This window comes from Bubalus bubalis, chromosome 24 (genome assembly GCF_019923935.1).
Source record: "Bubalus bubalis isolate 160015118507 breed Murrah chromosome 24, NDDB_SH_1, whole genome shotgun sequence".
Taxonomy (NCBI): domain Eukaryota; kingdom Metazoa; phylum Chordata; class Mammalia; order Artiodactyla; family Bovidae; genus Bubalus; species Bubalus bubalis.
The window spans coordinates 12,414,198-12,428,408 of record NC_059180.1 but is presented as its reverse complement, the minus strand read 5'-3'; the positions used below and the strand labels follow the sequence as shown (position 1 = coordinate 12,428,408).

The window sequence follows — 14,211 nt, the reverse complement described above, 5'->3', positions numbered from 1 at the left end:
CAGTACAAAATTGACCCCAAGAAGAGGCCAGTGTATCCACTAAGGAGGTCCGCTGAGGCCTGAGAAAGGCCAACCAGTCCTGGTCAGGGAGATCAAGGTGGTTTCAGCACTGCGTCTGGTGCTCATCATAAGCAGCGAGTGCCCACCCGAGTCCCAGGGCTGACGTGGGGCAGGGGAGACGGGAATCTGACCGAGGAGGGTGGGTGGCTGCTCCTCTGCTGTCCACATTTCAGTAGACAGGGGATGCTCACTCATTGCAGAAGGGAGCACTAATCAGGGCCCTGTGCCCTTCCTGGATCGATCCCCACCCCAGCTACTCAAGAGAAGCACAGCTCTTTCATAGAGTGATGGGGTCAAATACACCTCCGGGCCCTGTCTCATCTCTGACTTGTCTTAGCTACAGGACAGATCCTGGAGAAGAGGCAACTCAGGGCCTTTTCTCTGCCCCTAACCTAGACCATGGACCCCACCAGGGCTGGGACCAGGGACACAGAGGGCCCCAGAGAGCACCTGACTTTTGTTCTTCTCCCTTCCACACATGGCTTCCCTTCTTTTCTTTCCTCCAGGAAGCTCCGCCTTGGAGCAACTTCAGAGTTTAAAAGAGATTAATGATGGTGGCAGGATGGGCATGTCTCCTAAGTGCTCACTCTCTGCATTCCTGCCTGTAGGTCAAAGTGGCAAAATCCCCAAGAAGTAGAGCCTAGAGTAGGTGTGTGAGTGTGTTCTCAGTTGTGTCTGACTCTCTGCGACCTCATGGACTGTAGTGCGCCAGGCTCCTCTGTCCATGGAATTTTCCAGGCAAGAATAGTGGAGCAGGTTGCCATTTCCTCCTCCAGAGGATCTTCCCAGCCCAGGGATCAAACCTGCGTCAGCTGTGTCTCCTGCATTGGCAGGAGGGCTCTTCACCACTGTGTCACCTGGGAACCCCTTAGAACACGTAAAGAAGGGTAATAAATGCTGGCTGGACACACTGAATTGACTGATAAGTTCGATCCTTTTAAGGATAAACAGTCCAGAATTTGGGGTACACGTCCTGTTGCTCCTGTAGCAGTTCAACCCACTAAATATGGACAAGAACTCAGTCTCTGTGTGTATGTCTGTCTCATTGGGAAAATCAATTTTTTCTTTGGCAGATGGTTGAGTCACAAAGACAGAAGGATTCATAAAATTCACATGAACATCCTGTAAACATTTGAACACATAAAGATTAAATACAGCAACCATGACCTTGATTAAAGTTACTATTTTTTTTCTAATGTCTCCAACACTAAGCCTTGCACTTTGCAGGTTCATCTCCCCACACCTTTGGACAAGCTGAATTCTCACTGAGCAAGTCATGTGTACCTACAAGCATGTGCCATTTGATTAATTTCTTTCAAAATGTGAAAAGGCATCAGAAAGAAGTAATGATTTGGAACACCTAAACACCAAAATCTTACTAGTCCTCCATTAAATCGGACGGGCTCTACAACAGAGAGAATCAGAACAAGATCAAAGAGGCAGAGGGATAGGAAACCTTCGAGGTGCCTACTGTTTCAGCCCTTCCCCCTCACCAACTAATTGTCTTATCCCCACCAGACACATTGGCCCAGGACTCCGTTCTGCTATGATTGAAAAGTCTGACCTAAAGAGGCGAAACGATTTACTCCAGCTCACAAACAGACTGATGGGACTTGAGCCATGACCCCTGCGGCTTCAGTCAGAGCTACATCCCCCCGACCTCGGGGGGCCCAACATCAAAGCTGTGCCCCCACCAACCCCGCACCACAATCAGCTTGTGAGATTAGCACTGCCCTCCCACAGTGAAATTTTATGGACCAAATCTTCCTGCCGCAGGGGCTCAGCAGCATAATCTCGCCAGCAGCTTAAAGCCACGCTTCTGGAAGGCCGGAGCCCGGTGGGGCTCCAGAGAGGGAGAGGTGGTGTGTGGCTTTAAACATCTGGAGGGGGGAGCACACACGTGTCAGCTGCCCTGCACTCTTGTCAGACCGTTCAACAAGCCCAGGCTCTGAGGATTCTCCCAGCGGTGTTTGTTACCTGGTGTAAATTTGCCCTTTCTTACATGGCTTTTTATTGCTCTTGGCTAAGAATACTGGACAGAGTCGGGAGACCAGACTTGCGGGCGGGGCAGGCCGCTTTTGCAGAACTTGAACTTGATGCCCCTGAAGCTGACAGTTCCTTGAAGGCCTTGTCAACCATCCACCCGGTAAACACTGCCACTACCCGGAGTGAAAAACAGACCCAAACCCACAGGCACATAGCAAGGCTCCCTGCACCTGTCTTCTGGAACTTGTTTTCCTGATATTTAGCAGTGTGAATACTAATCCCCTTAACAAAACTGCCCCCACACTCCCCTCCCTCCCCGCCCCACCCCCTGCTTCATCTCTTTCTCTCCAGGGAGGAGGGCGGGTGCTGGATACCAGTCCCTCTGTTTGGCACCACCTGGATTTGCGTTGATTCCGGCTCTTGTCATTCATGTTACCAACATGAATTAGCATAAGACGTTAAGGGGAAACTCTGGAGGAGCCAAGAAAGGCCATTTTGATGGAAATAAGGGGCAAAGGAATAATCTGCCATCAACTAAAATGCTTATTTGTGTATGGTTTCCCAAGAAAAGCTTAGGGGAAAAAAAAAATTAAAAAGCCTGTGTTGATTTTAGTGTACACAAAGAAACCTTAATCCTTTCAAGGCAACTAAATCACCCCCAGAAAAGCAGCTCAGAAGAAAGGCACCCTGTCAGAAGGAGGACTATTCACAACCAAATAGATGCCACAAATCACACTCTGTAAGTAAACAAAAATAAGAATGTGGGAGACTTTCGATTGGAAAGGGGGTGGGGTGCGGGATAGGGGGAGCAGGAGGGAAGACGCAGAGGGAAGGAGGTCACGCAGGGCTGCTCTGCCACCCAACCCTCCTCCTGGGCCCTGAAGGGCGCCTTTCAGCCCCCTGAGGGCAGCCGGGCCTCAGTGCAGGCCCCCGAGCCAACGCTCAGGCCAGGGCTGGCTGATCCCAGAGAGGGGACACACATTCCAGAGCTTTCCCAGCAAGCTGGCAAAAGACAGACACAGTCACGTGGGCTGCGGGGGTCCTGCGGAAGAGGGTGGGCAGGTGTCACTGAAACAGAGCACCTCCTTCCAAGGACCTCAGGTCCGCCTTAGGGTCCTCCTCCTCCTGTCTTACAGGGACCCACGACCATCTACCATCCTCTTCCCTTGTCAAAACGAGCAATAAACAATCGCACATTTTCCCATACGAGCCCTGTACGCTATGAACTGCCACGTACCTTCTTTTATTGGGCTTTTAGCATTATGGACAACAAATTTATACAAACTTTCAGTCCATCAAAATATATGATGACAGATAAAACTGGAATACTCCATTATGCAATAAAAAAAGATAAAATTCAATATGACAATAATTCTGGATGTAACAGCAATCACATAAGCATGCACACCTCCAGGGAACGCTAAACAGAATGTACTATTTAAAATCGCAGTTGGTTCGAATTCTGAAATAATCGGGGAGCTCAAAATAACTGCACTTCGGAATGTGTCTGACTAACCAGCTAGCAAAAACGCTAGCCAAGGCCACTGGAGAATGTGTGGACATGGTTTCAAATATCACTTCATGAAGGCCCAGCCCTGTTCAAACTAGCCAGTATCCTCCAAGTAACACAGAAGGTGGCCAGGACGGGAAACATACATTCTGCATTTAGCAAGTACGATGAAACATCACGTTCTACAGTGGAGAGGAAGAGATCAAAGAGTTTATATAATTTATACCTTTCAAAGAATACATCTTTGCAAAAACCCGGTATTAGAAATTCCCTTAAATTTCATTATTTCCAACAATACTGCAACCAATGAAAACTGCCCAAAAACCTATTGGTAGTGATTTAAGATAAGTTTCCCCTTAATGTACTGCGATATCATTAGCCTCTCTCAGTCTCTACTGCAGTTTTGAAGAAATTAATGGAATAGCACGTATTTAAATTTTGCCCTCTTGCTCGTTTATTAACTTCACAGAAAGCCCACAGCAGAGTAAGGCTTGGTTTATGACCATAATCCTGTGAGTACTAAACATGTACTGATTATTAGAGTCTGCGGTACAAACCAGCTATTTATCGTTCTCCAACTGCTGGGTAGTTGATAACTAACAATAAAGTTAAGGCATCTTGAGAATGATTATTCTCCATGATCACTTCCTACATTAAATGAAAGTCACAGAGACGTAGTCATTTCTTAGGCAAATCAATTTAAATAAGGATTCAATGTGTTCTTTCACAATAAACTGTTTTGGGATACATCATGAGAGCACAGATTCTGTCTCAAGCAAAAATACAAATTATGAACTGGAGCTCCAGAATGGTAAGGGGTGACCATTGTTCTTTCTGCTTTCATTCAAGGCAAAGACAACAGAACAGATAGGGAAATAAAAGCTGCCACTCAGATTTAAGGGTTCTTACCTTTGTTTACAATAACAGTATTGAAGAGTTTTTCAGAGCTGGCATCTGAGGCCTGCAACACAAGAAGGCGGGAAAAGCGTGATCACTGTCATGAATACGGTCACTATCATCATCACTATTATTTTAAATCAATTTACTCCGTTTCTGAAAAGCCTTAAAAGGAAAGTAGTAATTTCTCCCAATCCTCCATAAGGTGGTGCTGGTTGACTGCATGAGGCAGACCTGCAGTGCAGCTATTTGCTAAGGGGGAAAAAATCTGATTTAAAAAATGTGTCCTTATTAGACATATTATCTGTGCAAAACATATTTCTATGAGATGATACACAAAGCAATTCAGCTCATTCACATAATGATTTTGCAATTTCATTGACAGATCATTATTTTGGAAACAGTACTTTTTCCCACATTTGCAGACATGCCTGTTTTTCCATTTTCTCTCAGAAACCAGAAATGCCTATTCTTTAACACTAAGCCTCTCCTCACTAAAAAGTGTTGTCCAGCACTCCCTGAAATTTGTTTTTAAAGATTTATCTGATGACCCCGAGGTCCTTGTCCCCTGTGGTAACCAGGACGACCTTGGTGTTGAAATGAAACCCAGCCGACCTGCCTAACACGCCGACACTATATACGCTGTCAGCATTATTTCCTTTCCATTTTCTAGAAATCATCTCTGCTAATTATTACAGTGGCTCCAGGAAAGTGAAATAAGCCTGTTTAAACAGCAAGAGTAAACCCAATTTAAATTATACACTAATGTTCTGGAAAATCAACATAAAGTCGGTTTGGAGGAAAATGCTATGATGTTTCAGAAGCACTATACTTCTACAATTTGAAAAATTAAAAAAAAAATAAACTTAAAAATTAAGCAGCTCCATCATGAAATAGATAATGTATCTGCATTTAAAGTTATAATGGTTATATTTATGCTATTTTTGCTACCCAACCCTTGTAAGAAATCACTGATTTTCACACTGTACACACAGAGATGCATGTTTTGACAAAGCAAAGCATAGAATGGTGAATAAATCTAGAGAAAACATAAGAGAAGGGGAGAATTTGAAATGCAACATATTCAGACTCTGGAGCTGGCTTTTGGGGACAAAGAAGATACTCAATGTAGTCTTTTTGTGCTATGTTGACAAAGATGAGACATTCCTGTGTGATCCTTATGTCTGAAGCGAACAAGTTATAGTTCTCAATGTAAGTGATACAGAAAGACATAAAATATTGTTACTATGACTATTTCCCCCTTTATTTTAATTCTAATCTTCCTACTGTAAGGGTGGTTCTGAAGATTAATAGATCAAGAAAAAATGAATGTATGTGCAAAACAAGTGCTGAACTACATACACTCATACATAAGCAGTTTAAAATAAAATAAATCCTAGACAGATGCTTCCTTTTATTTTGCATGAATAAAACATATGCCAAGGGCCTTCCTGCCATTTTAAATTAAATAAAATTGCATATCATAGTAGCTTTTCATAAAAATAAACCGCCAAAAAAGTGTTGCATGGAGGGGGAAACAAGCTATGCATGAAACAAATCAAGAATACTGAGGTATAGAAGCAAAAATCACAGAAACAGTGTTGTCCTTATTGTAACATATAGTGAGATTTCTAGGAACATGAGTTTCCCAGCTAAAAACTTGGAGCAAAGAGCGTTTCACCATTACTTGATGAAAAAGTGTCTCTTCAAATTAGAATGGCTATGTTAAATTCATGGCTTACACTACAGCTGATATTTTTAAAAGGAAAAAAGGGGAGAGGCTGTTAATTGAATCTGTTTGCCAAAATGCAATAACCCTTGCAGATTTGAGGACTACCTATTAAAATGAGTCTCACTGGGCCAAAGCACCATAGAAACAAAGTACTGTATCATCAATGCAAAAAACACCCGGCAAGGAGAGACGGCTCCTGATCCAGCTTTTATTTGCACTTGGGGTGTGTGTGTGTGTGTGTGTGTGTGTGTGTGTGTGTGTGTTAGAAAAGAAGGGAGAGATCAAACAGGACAGAAGCTGGAGGTGAAGAGGCCCTTTGGCTGGCTTGCACACCCTCCTTGGGGGCTGCTACCCTTGCGTCACCTCCACACCATATTCTCAAGTAGCCAGTTTAGTGATCCTTATGTCTGAAGTGAACTTAGAGGATGTGATTATTATGATGCCATCCAGTAAGTTATTAAGGAAATGAGTCTGACAGGATATTCCGAACTACTTAGGAGTAATGTTCTCTAATAAAAGCTTCTCCAGCCCTTTAATTTTCTGATACATGTCACAAAGCCCTTTGGCAATTGGGGAGGGGTGGGGATGGGTGTCTCAGAAAGGCCTCTGGTGGAAAAACACCCCAAAGAAAATGACTGTAATGGGACTTCGGCTAATCAGAAAAATGATCTGGAGCCCTTTTTCTCCCATCCAGGTGGTTACCACTATGGCGGACCACAGTCCTGAAAAGTCAGAAAAGAGCTTCTCCACCAAAGTCTTAAGCAGGAACTACAAGGAAATGCTTTGCTTTTTTTCTCCATGAACTTTCAAATTTGACTTGCGCTCTAAAGCATTTGTGCAAATTTGTGGTTTCTGGGATCTTAATCTTAGTTTTCTTTTTCATTATTTTTAAGGGAAAAGTCTGTAGTTCTTTATATTACCTGGACCTTTTTCCTCTTTTTTTTTTTTTTTTAATCAGGGACGACTAATGGTAACCTGGTGAGCCAAGAGTTAGCTGCGAGCACAGCTTTTTCGTCTCTACTAACACGGGGGCATCTTTACATATTGAAGATCTTTAGATTTCGCTCGCCATTTCGCTTCATCCCCCTCACTCCGTTTTGGAGAGCCAAGGCGTTGTAGCCGCTATATCTAAAAATGATAGAAAAAAAAAAAAAAAAAGCTCTCTTTTGACTGCTTTTTATTTGGGGGAGGGGGATGGAAACAGATTTAAAAAAACAACACACACTGAAAAATGACTTGACGCTGTACCGGGTGTTTAAAGAAAAGTTAAACTAGTCAAACAGATTGAAGAAAAGAACACAGAGAATGAGGAAAACGAATAAGCCTTCCGAGCAGACAGGGGTGGGACGCGGCCGCTCCGGTTCCAGGTCCACCTTAATTCCCTTCGGCCTCGGATCTCGGGCCCCAGCACCCAAACCCGCACGAGGAGGGGATCTCCAACAAGAAAAGACAAACATCCTCGAAACTTAAGCGCGAGTTCTTTGCCCAATTGCGGCGATCCCGAGCCCAGATCTCCTTTCGCTTCCCTTGGCACCGCGTGCGGGCCAGGATCCCGACCTCGGCGCGGGGAAGCGCTACCCGGGGAACCGGCGGCGAGCGCAGCGCCTAGGTCTCCAGCTCGAGCAGGCGCCGGCCCAGCCCCAGCCGGAGGCAGGCGGAGCCCCTCGGGGCGGGTGGCGCCGGGGCGGCTGGGGTCTCCGGGCACCACGGCGCAGCTCCGGCCGCCCGAGCCCGGAGGGCCAGGGGTGGAAAGTACAAAGGCGGGCGCCCGGGCTGCGGAGGGAGGGCAGGCGGGCAGCCGGGCAGGAGGGAGGAGGGGTGGGTGGCGGCGGGGGGCTCGAGTGCGCCAGACGCGAGGAGCCCGCCCGCCCCTGCCACCCCTGCCCGGCCGCCGCCAACAAAAGACCCCCGACTCCCTTCCGACCGCGGGCGCCGAGCGAGGCAGCCGCGCGCCTCCAGGGCTGCATTACCTGGTCGCCAAGGGTTAAGCAGTCCTGTCAGCCCCAAGTTCATGGTTTGATTCCAAAGCAAGGCTCCGGTGGGGGGGATCGTCAGAGACCAGGGGGGAAATCAGCCAAATACGAAGAGAAAACGCCCAACTCCGAGCCGGCTCGGTCCGCGCGGGTCTCGGCTCCTTTCTCGACGAAAGTCTGGAAGCGGGTGCACGCCAACCAAATCCCAACGAGCGGCGGCTCCGGGGCGGCCGAGCGCCCGCGCCGCGCGCACATCCAGCCCGGCCGAGGCCAGGCGGGCGACTGGCGGGCGGCCTGGAGGGAGCGCCCGGCCCGCGTTCGCCCAGCTGCCTCCCGGCTGCTACTGCGGCGCGCGGGGCCGGCGGGGACTCGAGTGGCGTCCCGGGCGAGGCGGAGAGGAGCGGCCTGAGCCGCGGCCTCGGCGCGCGGAGCTAAGAGCGAGGCGGCGGCGGCGGCGACAGGACAAAGGAGACCATGTGCGGAGGGGAGGAGGGAGAGGGAGGAGGAGTGCGCGCGGCGGCGGCGACGGCGGCTTCTCCCCGGCGGCTGCCTCGGGCTCCCCGACTGCCGCTCCCGCCTGTCTAGCCACCCCGCGGGCCGACCGGTCCCGGTCCCGCCGCCGCCACCGCCGTCGCGGCGCTGGAGGAAACGCTCCGGGAGTCCTTATTCGGGGCCGATCTCTCCGGCGCGCTGCGCTGGCGGCGCTGCAGCGTTCGGGTAGCCGGGCGGACTGCGCGGGGCCCGCGGCGACTCCCGGCCGGAGCTCGCGGGCAGGCGGGCGGGAAGCGCCCGGGGCTGGTTGGGCTCCGGCCCGGGCTCCGCTCGCGGGCGCCTGCCTTTCCCGCCGGCTCGCCGCTCAAGTGAACTCCATCGGCGGCCGCCGCCGGCGCCGCGGGCTCCCTGGCTGGACGGGTGGCGGGCGGGGGCGGCGGCGGCACGGGGCCCCTGGCTCCGGACTTCGCTCCCCGACTGCGCCAAGCGCGCCTGCTCCAGACGCTCGCAGCTCTCGGAGCGGGACTTCCTCGGCGCGCGGAGCCCGAGCCGCCGGTGCCACCGCCCCTCCTCCGTCCCGCCCAGCGCGCCCCGCCCCTCTCCGCCCCTCCTCTCGGCCCGGCGCCGGGTCGGCCCCGCGGGGGCGCAGTCCCCGGGTGCGACATCGACAGCTGTCGCGGCTCCCCCCGCGGCTCGGGCCCGAGGTCCCCACGGCCGCCTTCCCGGCGGGCGGGCGCGGTGGGAACTGCAACGCCCCGCGCCCTCCCCGCAGTTGTCGCTTCCAATACTGCGAGCGGCTGGGGAAAGCCACTAGGCCCGCGGTCTAGGCCGGTCACGTCGGTAAAGAGCAGGCTCTCTGGGCGGTTCCGAGGGCTCGACGAGAAAGTGATGGGGGTAAACCGCATGGCACACAGTAGGTGCTCAAGAGTAGTAAGTCCTTTGTTGAAAATGAGGGGGCGGGGGTGGTCAGAGTCTAGTATTAGTAAAAAAAAAAAAAAAAAAAGTCTTAATCCAACCTTATCTCCACCTGATCAAAGGCTGGGCTACAGTTTGTTTGGTCTCAAAGGTAACAGTGCATGGCCTGGCGGTCCACAAATCCCCACCCACCGCCCACTTCAAATACACTGGCATTTATACCCTCCCCTCAACAAAAGCTTCCAGGTGGCTCAGTGGTAAAGAATCTGGCTGCCAATGCAGCAGATGCAGGTTCCATCCCTGGGTCAAGAAGATCCTCCGGAGAAGGCAATGGCAACCCACTCCAGTATTCTTGCCTGAGAATCCCATGGACAGAGGAGTCTGGGGGGCTACCGTCCACCGGTGGCAAAGAGAACACAGTTGAACAAGTGAGAGCGACATCAACCAACATGGAGAGGGCTTCTGCCAACAAATGCAGGATAAGGACTGAAGCAGTGCCACAGCCTAGCTGTGCAGGGATGAACATTTATCATCACTGTGTTCTCCAGGGCCTGGAGCGGGGAGAGGGGCTGAATGACTGCAATCTTGGCCCCTGGTGGATTCCCCTGAGCAACACACTCCGACCAAAGCACCCGTGTGTCCAGTCTGGTGGGTCCCTGGGTAGGATTCTGGCCTTCTTTACTCACTGTCCCAATCACAGAGTCCCCCAAAAGAGTACCAGGCCATACACAAGGGGTGAGGAGACCCTCTGCAAACACCTGGAATTTTCATTCCACCCCAGCTGCTTGGCAGGGCTCCCTCCTTGGTGCACAGGAAAATGGCTGAGATTTCCCCAGCACAAGGCAGAAAGGCAAGCAAGGCTGAGGCCGCACCTGGGAGGAAGTTCAGCATGCATACAGGAGCCATGTGAGGGTGGGTGAGAGAGCAAGGGACGGGGCTGGGAGTGATGTACACATCATCCAAATGACACGGAGAGGGTTTCAAGCAGGCACGTCCATTTGAAGGAATGTTGAACTCCATCCCAACTTCACCTCTTTGAAGTTGAATATCCATCACTGTTTGATTTCATGGCACTCTTGAGAAACCTCTCAAGGGGAAAAAAGTGGGTACTTGCTGTATGGCATACATTTTCTTTCCCCTTCAACTTCCAAATACAATTAATTTTGGAAATAAGAGGCACTGTCTCTCTTGCTTCACAACACACCCTCAAACCCAAATGGTAGCACTATGTGGTGTGTTTTTTTTTTTTTTTAATTTTTTTTCTTAAAAGATAGATCATAGAGATTTTTCTCTACCCTGACTCCCAGAGTAATCAGAAGGGAAGATGTCTCCAAAGGTGTGAGTCTGGAGTTGACTATTCCAATTGCTTACAATATGCGTCAAAAACTAGCTGAAGCCCTCAAGCCAGAGGGTATTCATTCTGAAGTTGTGGGTACAATACCAAGATAGCTCAAAGACAAACATTAAATTTTCAAAAAAAGACATTTAAATATTGTTTTTGGGGGGGAGGGGGGAGCAACCAAAATGGGACTGTTTTCCTGTCTTGCTCGCTAATAAAATGAACATTATGGGGAAGAAAAGGCCTCAGCTCCTGCCCCGTCCCCTACAGGGTAAACTGAGGCGCACAAACAGCACCGGGCAACTTTGCCGACCGACTCAAACCACCACTTAGCCCTGTAAAGTGCAGTCATCGGGCCACACAGCTGACACTTGCCACGCCCTGCAGTAGATTGTCATCTCTGATTATCAGGGATCAGACCTCAGAGGAAAGCCTGGGACTGATCTACATGTGTCTCTGGGTCTTGATGATCTACAGTCAGGAGGAATGCAGAATCGCTGGGAGCTGAGCCTCTAGAGAACCCACAGACTGGACCTCCGCACCACTGCGTCAGTATTAACCCCGCTGGCGCCCCGCACCCTGCCGCAGTGCCTACCCCGCCACTTTGTCTCATTCTCAGCCTCTCACTAGACCCAGGAATGGGCCCATTCTGATTGTGTTCCAAGTTGCTCTATACCCCCTCTTCTCTAGCAGGGAGGAAAGCAATGTCAAAACTGGAAGGGAGTGGCTAGAGGGACAGCATCAGAAGCAGAGGGAAGGAAGCAAGAAGGAAAAGAAAAAAAAAAAGGTCATCCACACACTGGGTGATGGATCTGGTCAAAGATCTGACTTGCAAGCTTTATTATGTTTTTCCCTTAGCTTCCCTTTATTGGAATTTTAATCTACAGATTAGAAAGTCAAAGGCTGGCAGCTACCCTGTCTGTTATATTTAGAAGGTTTAACGCACTGAGCACTAATGACTTAATGTCACCTTCAACCTCTGAACCAGATCTAAGAAGGGCAAGTCTCACAAAGGGGTGGCCCTGACTAGAAGCAGATAGTAAGATCATGGATTCAATGGTCTTTCTGGGATTAGATTATTTCAGAAACAATGACATTTTTTTTTTTCTTGGTTACGCCACCCAGCTTGTAGGATTTTGGTTCCCCAAGCAGGGACTGAACCCGGGCTACAGCAATGAAAGCCTGGAATCCTAACCACTAGGCCACCAGGGAACTCCCAACAAGTTTTAATATACAACCAAAAATCTTAGGAAGCCACCTCCCTGGTGGCTGAGATGGTAAAGAATCTGCCTGCAGTGCAGGGGACCTGGGTTCGATCCCTGGGTGGTAGAGATCCCCTGGAGAAGGGAATGGCTATCCACTCAGGGATTCTTGCCTGGAGAATTCCATGGACAGAGAAGCCTGGAGGCCTACAGTCCATGGGATCGAAAAGGGTCAAACATGACTGGTTTAGAGCGACTAAACCACAACACACATACACAAATCTGAGGCAAGTCTATGATTAATCAGTAAAAAAATTTTTATAAGCTAAATTGAAATATGGAGACTTCCTCATGAATTCTCAAACTCTATCTAAAGACAAACTAGGAAGTTCTTCTAAATCATTCTAAAATGGCAGTATTAAAACTTAAAATATGAAATTTGATTCAACTTGTATCACAAACTACCAGACTGAGACTAAACATTTTTTGATAAGATAGTTCTTATAAATTCTGATTTTCTGTCAAGTATCTTATATAGAAAAAGTGCATTAATTTCAAGGTGTTCTACCTCACAAATATAACTTCAGTCACTCCCTAAAAGAACACATGCTGGGTGATCCTTGGAGTGGTTTAAAGGAAGAGGAAGTCTTTACAAAAATTCCCTCCAGTTTTTCTGTGTTAAATTACGTAGTTTGAAAAGACTAGGAAAGAGGTGTGATAACATGAATTTTGTCTCCCAATTAGCCTTGGAAAAGATGTCACCCCACCTGACTTACTTCTGAGTCTCCTAGAGGCTTGATCTTTTCAAATTCTAAAGTTTTTCAAGCGTTAAAAATACAAGTTTTGACTTGTTCTTTGGGGAGAGGTTAAGAGCCAGCGACTGGCCTCCATCCTGACCTTGTCATTTCTGAGCCAGAAGACCCTGGGCAAAGCTCTTCTCTCTCCCAGCTCAGTTTCCTCACCTGTACAATGAGGGGACAGTAGCGTCTATACTTTACAGAGCTCCTGTCAGTAACAACCCCCGGCACGCAGTAAGCAGGATGTATGTGTTGGCTACCGTAATGCAAGATGACATTTTTGGGGCTTCCTTGGTGGTAAAGAATCCGCCTGCCAATGCAGGAGACGTGGGATAGGTTTGATCTCTGATCCAGGAAGATCCCACATGCCTTGGAGCAATGAAGTCCCTTCCCCACAACTACTGAGCCTGTGCTCTAGAGCTCGGGAGCCTCAACTACTGAGCCCACGTGCCTGGAGCCCGGGCTCTGCAACAAGAGAAGCCACCACAATGAGAAGCCTGCACAGCACAACTACTGAGAGCCCCTGCTCGCCGCAGCTAGAGGAAACCTGGGCACAGCAACGAAGACTCAGTGCAGCCAAAAGTAAATGAAAAAATTATTAAAAAAAATTAATACTCTCTACTTCAGAGACCAACAAAATAAGAGTATCTTCTGGTATGGCTGCAATGTCTGCGGCCACGCCTTCTATGGAATTCCCTCAACAGGGACCACCACGGTCATGATGAGAAGAACCACGTGAACATCATAAGTGACACCAATCCCCAGCAGGGCTGACAGTGGTTTGCACCATCTGTACCAGAGCAGAGAACCCCACCTTACACAGGCTTTACTGTCAACGGTTCCACTAGATAAAGCCCGAACCTGGCTACAGATTACTGCATAGCCTGGGCCACATAATAAGGTGGGAGGGATGGGAATCACGTGGATCTTCCTGATGGATTATAAAGTCCAACCTTGGATCAAGCAGAATGTTTTCAGAGTTTGCAAGGCGCTAAGACGTAATCAACCTCCTAAGGTTAAGGGCGTCAATTTCTTCAACTAGGAAATAGCAGGCATCCCAGTGATGTCATTTTGACGTGTTAAACTGACATTTCCGGTTTAAACAGGCTCACAAACACAACACTGGAAAGCACCCAAACTCCAAATAAATAAACAAACAGGCCCGGTTTTGTCTCTAACCATACAAGTGGTTTCTTATTGGCGCAGAAGCGTGTTTTTTGGTTCTCAAGGTGCAGGAGAACCACTACCTCAATTTGGTTTTGAACTTGATCGTACAAGGGCTGTCTCTCTGCAACTCTGTTCAGGCCA

The 14,211-nt window shown here is 48.9% G+C and overlaps 1 protein-coding gene across 10 annotated transcripts in view; it reads right to left on the bottom strand.

The window, feature by feature from the left end:
* The window catches only part of AUTS2 (activator of transcription and developmental regulator AUTS2), a 1,208,197-nt gene that overhangs the window by 97,773 nt on the left and 1,096,213 nt on the right, over positions 1 to 14,211 (bottom strand). For all 10 annotated transcript variants that reach the window (XM_025274741.3, XM_025274742.3, XM_025274746.3 and 7 more), the window contains one exon: positions 4,466 to 4,517. In XM_025274741.3, the coding sequence (XP_025130526.1) occupies positions 4,466 to 4,517 (52 nt within the window). The remainder of the gene's footprint in view (positions 1 to 4,465; positions 4,518 to 14,211) is intronic.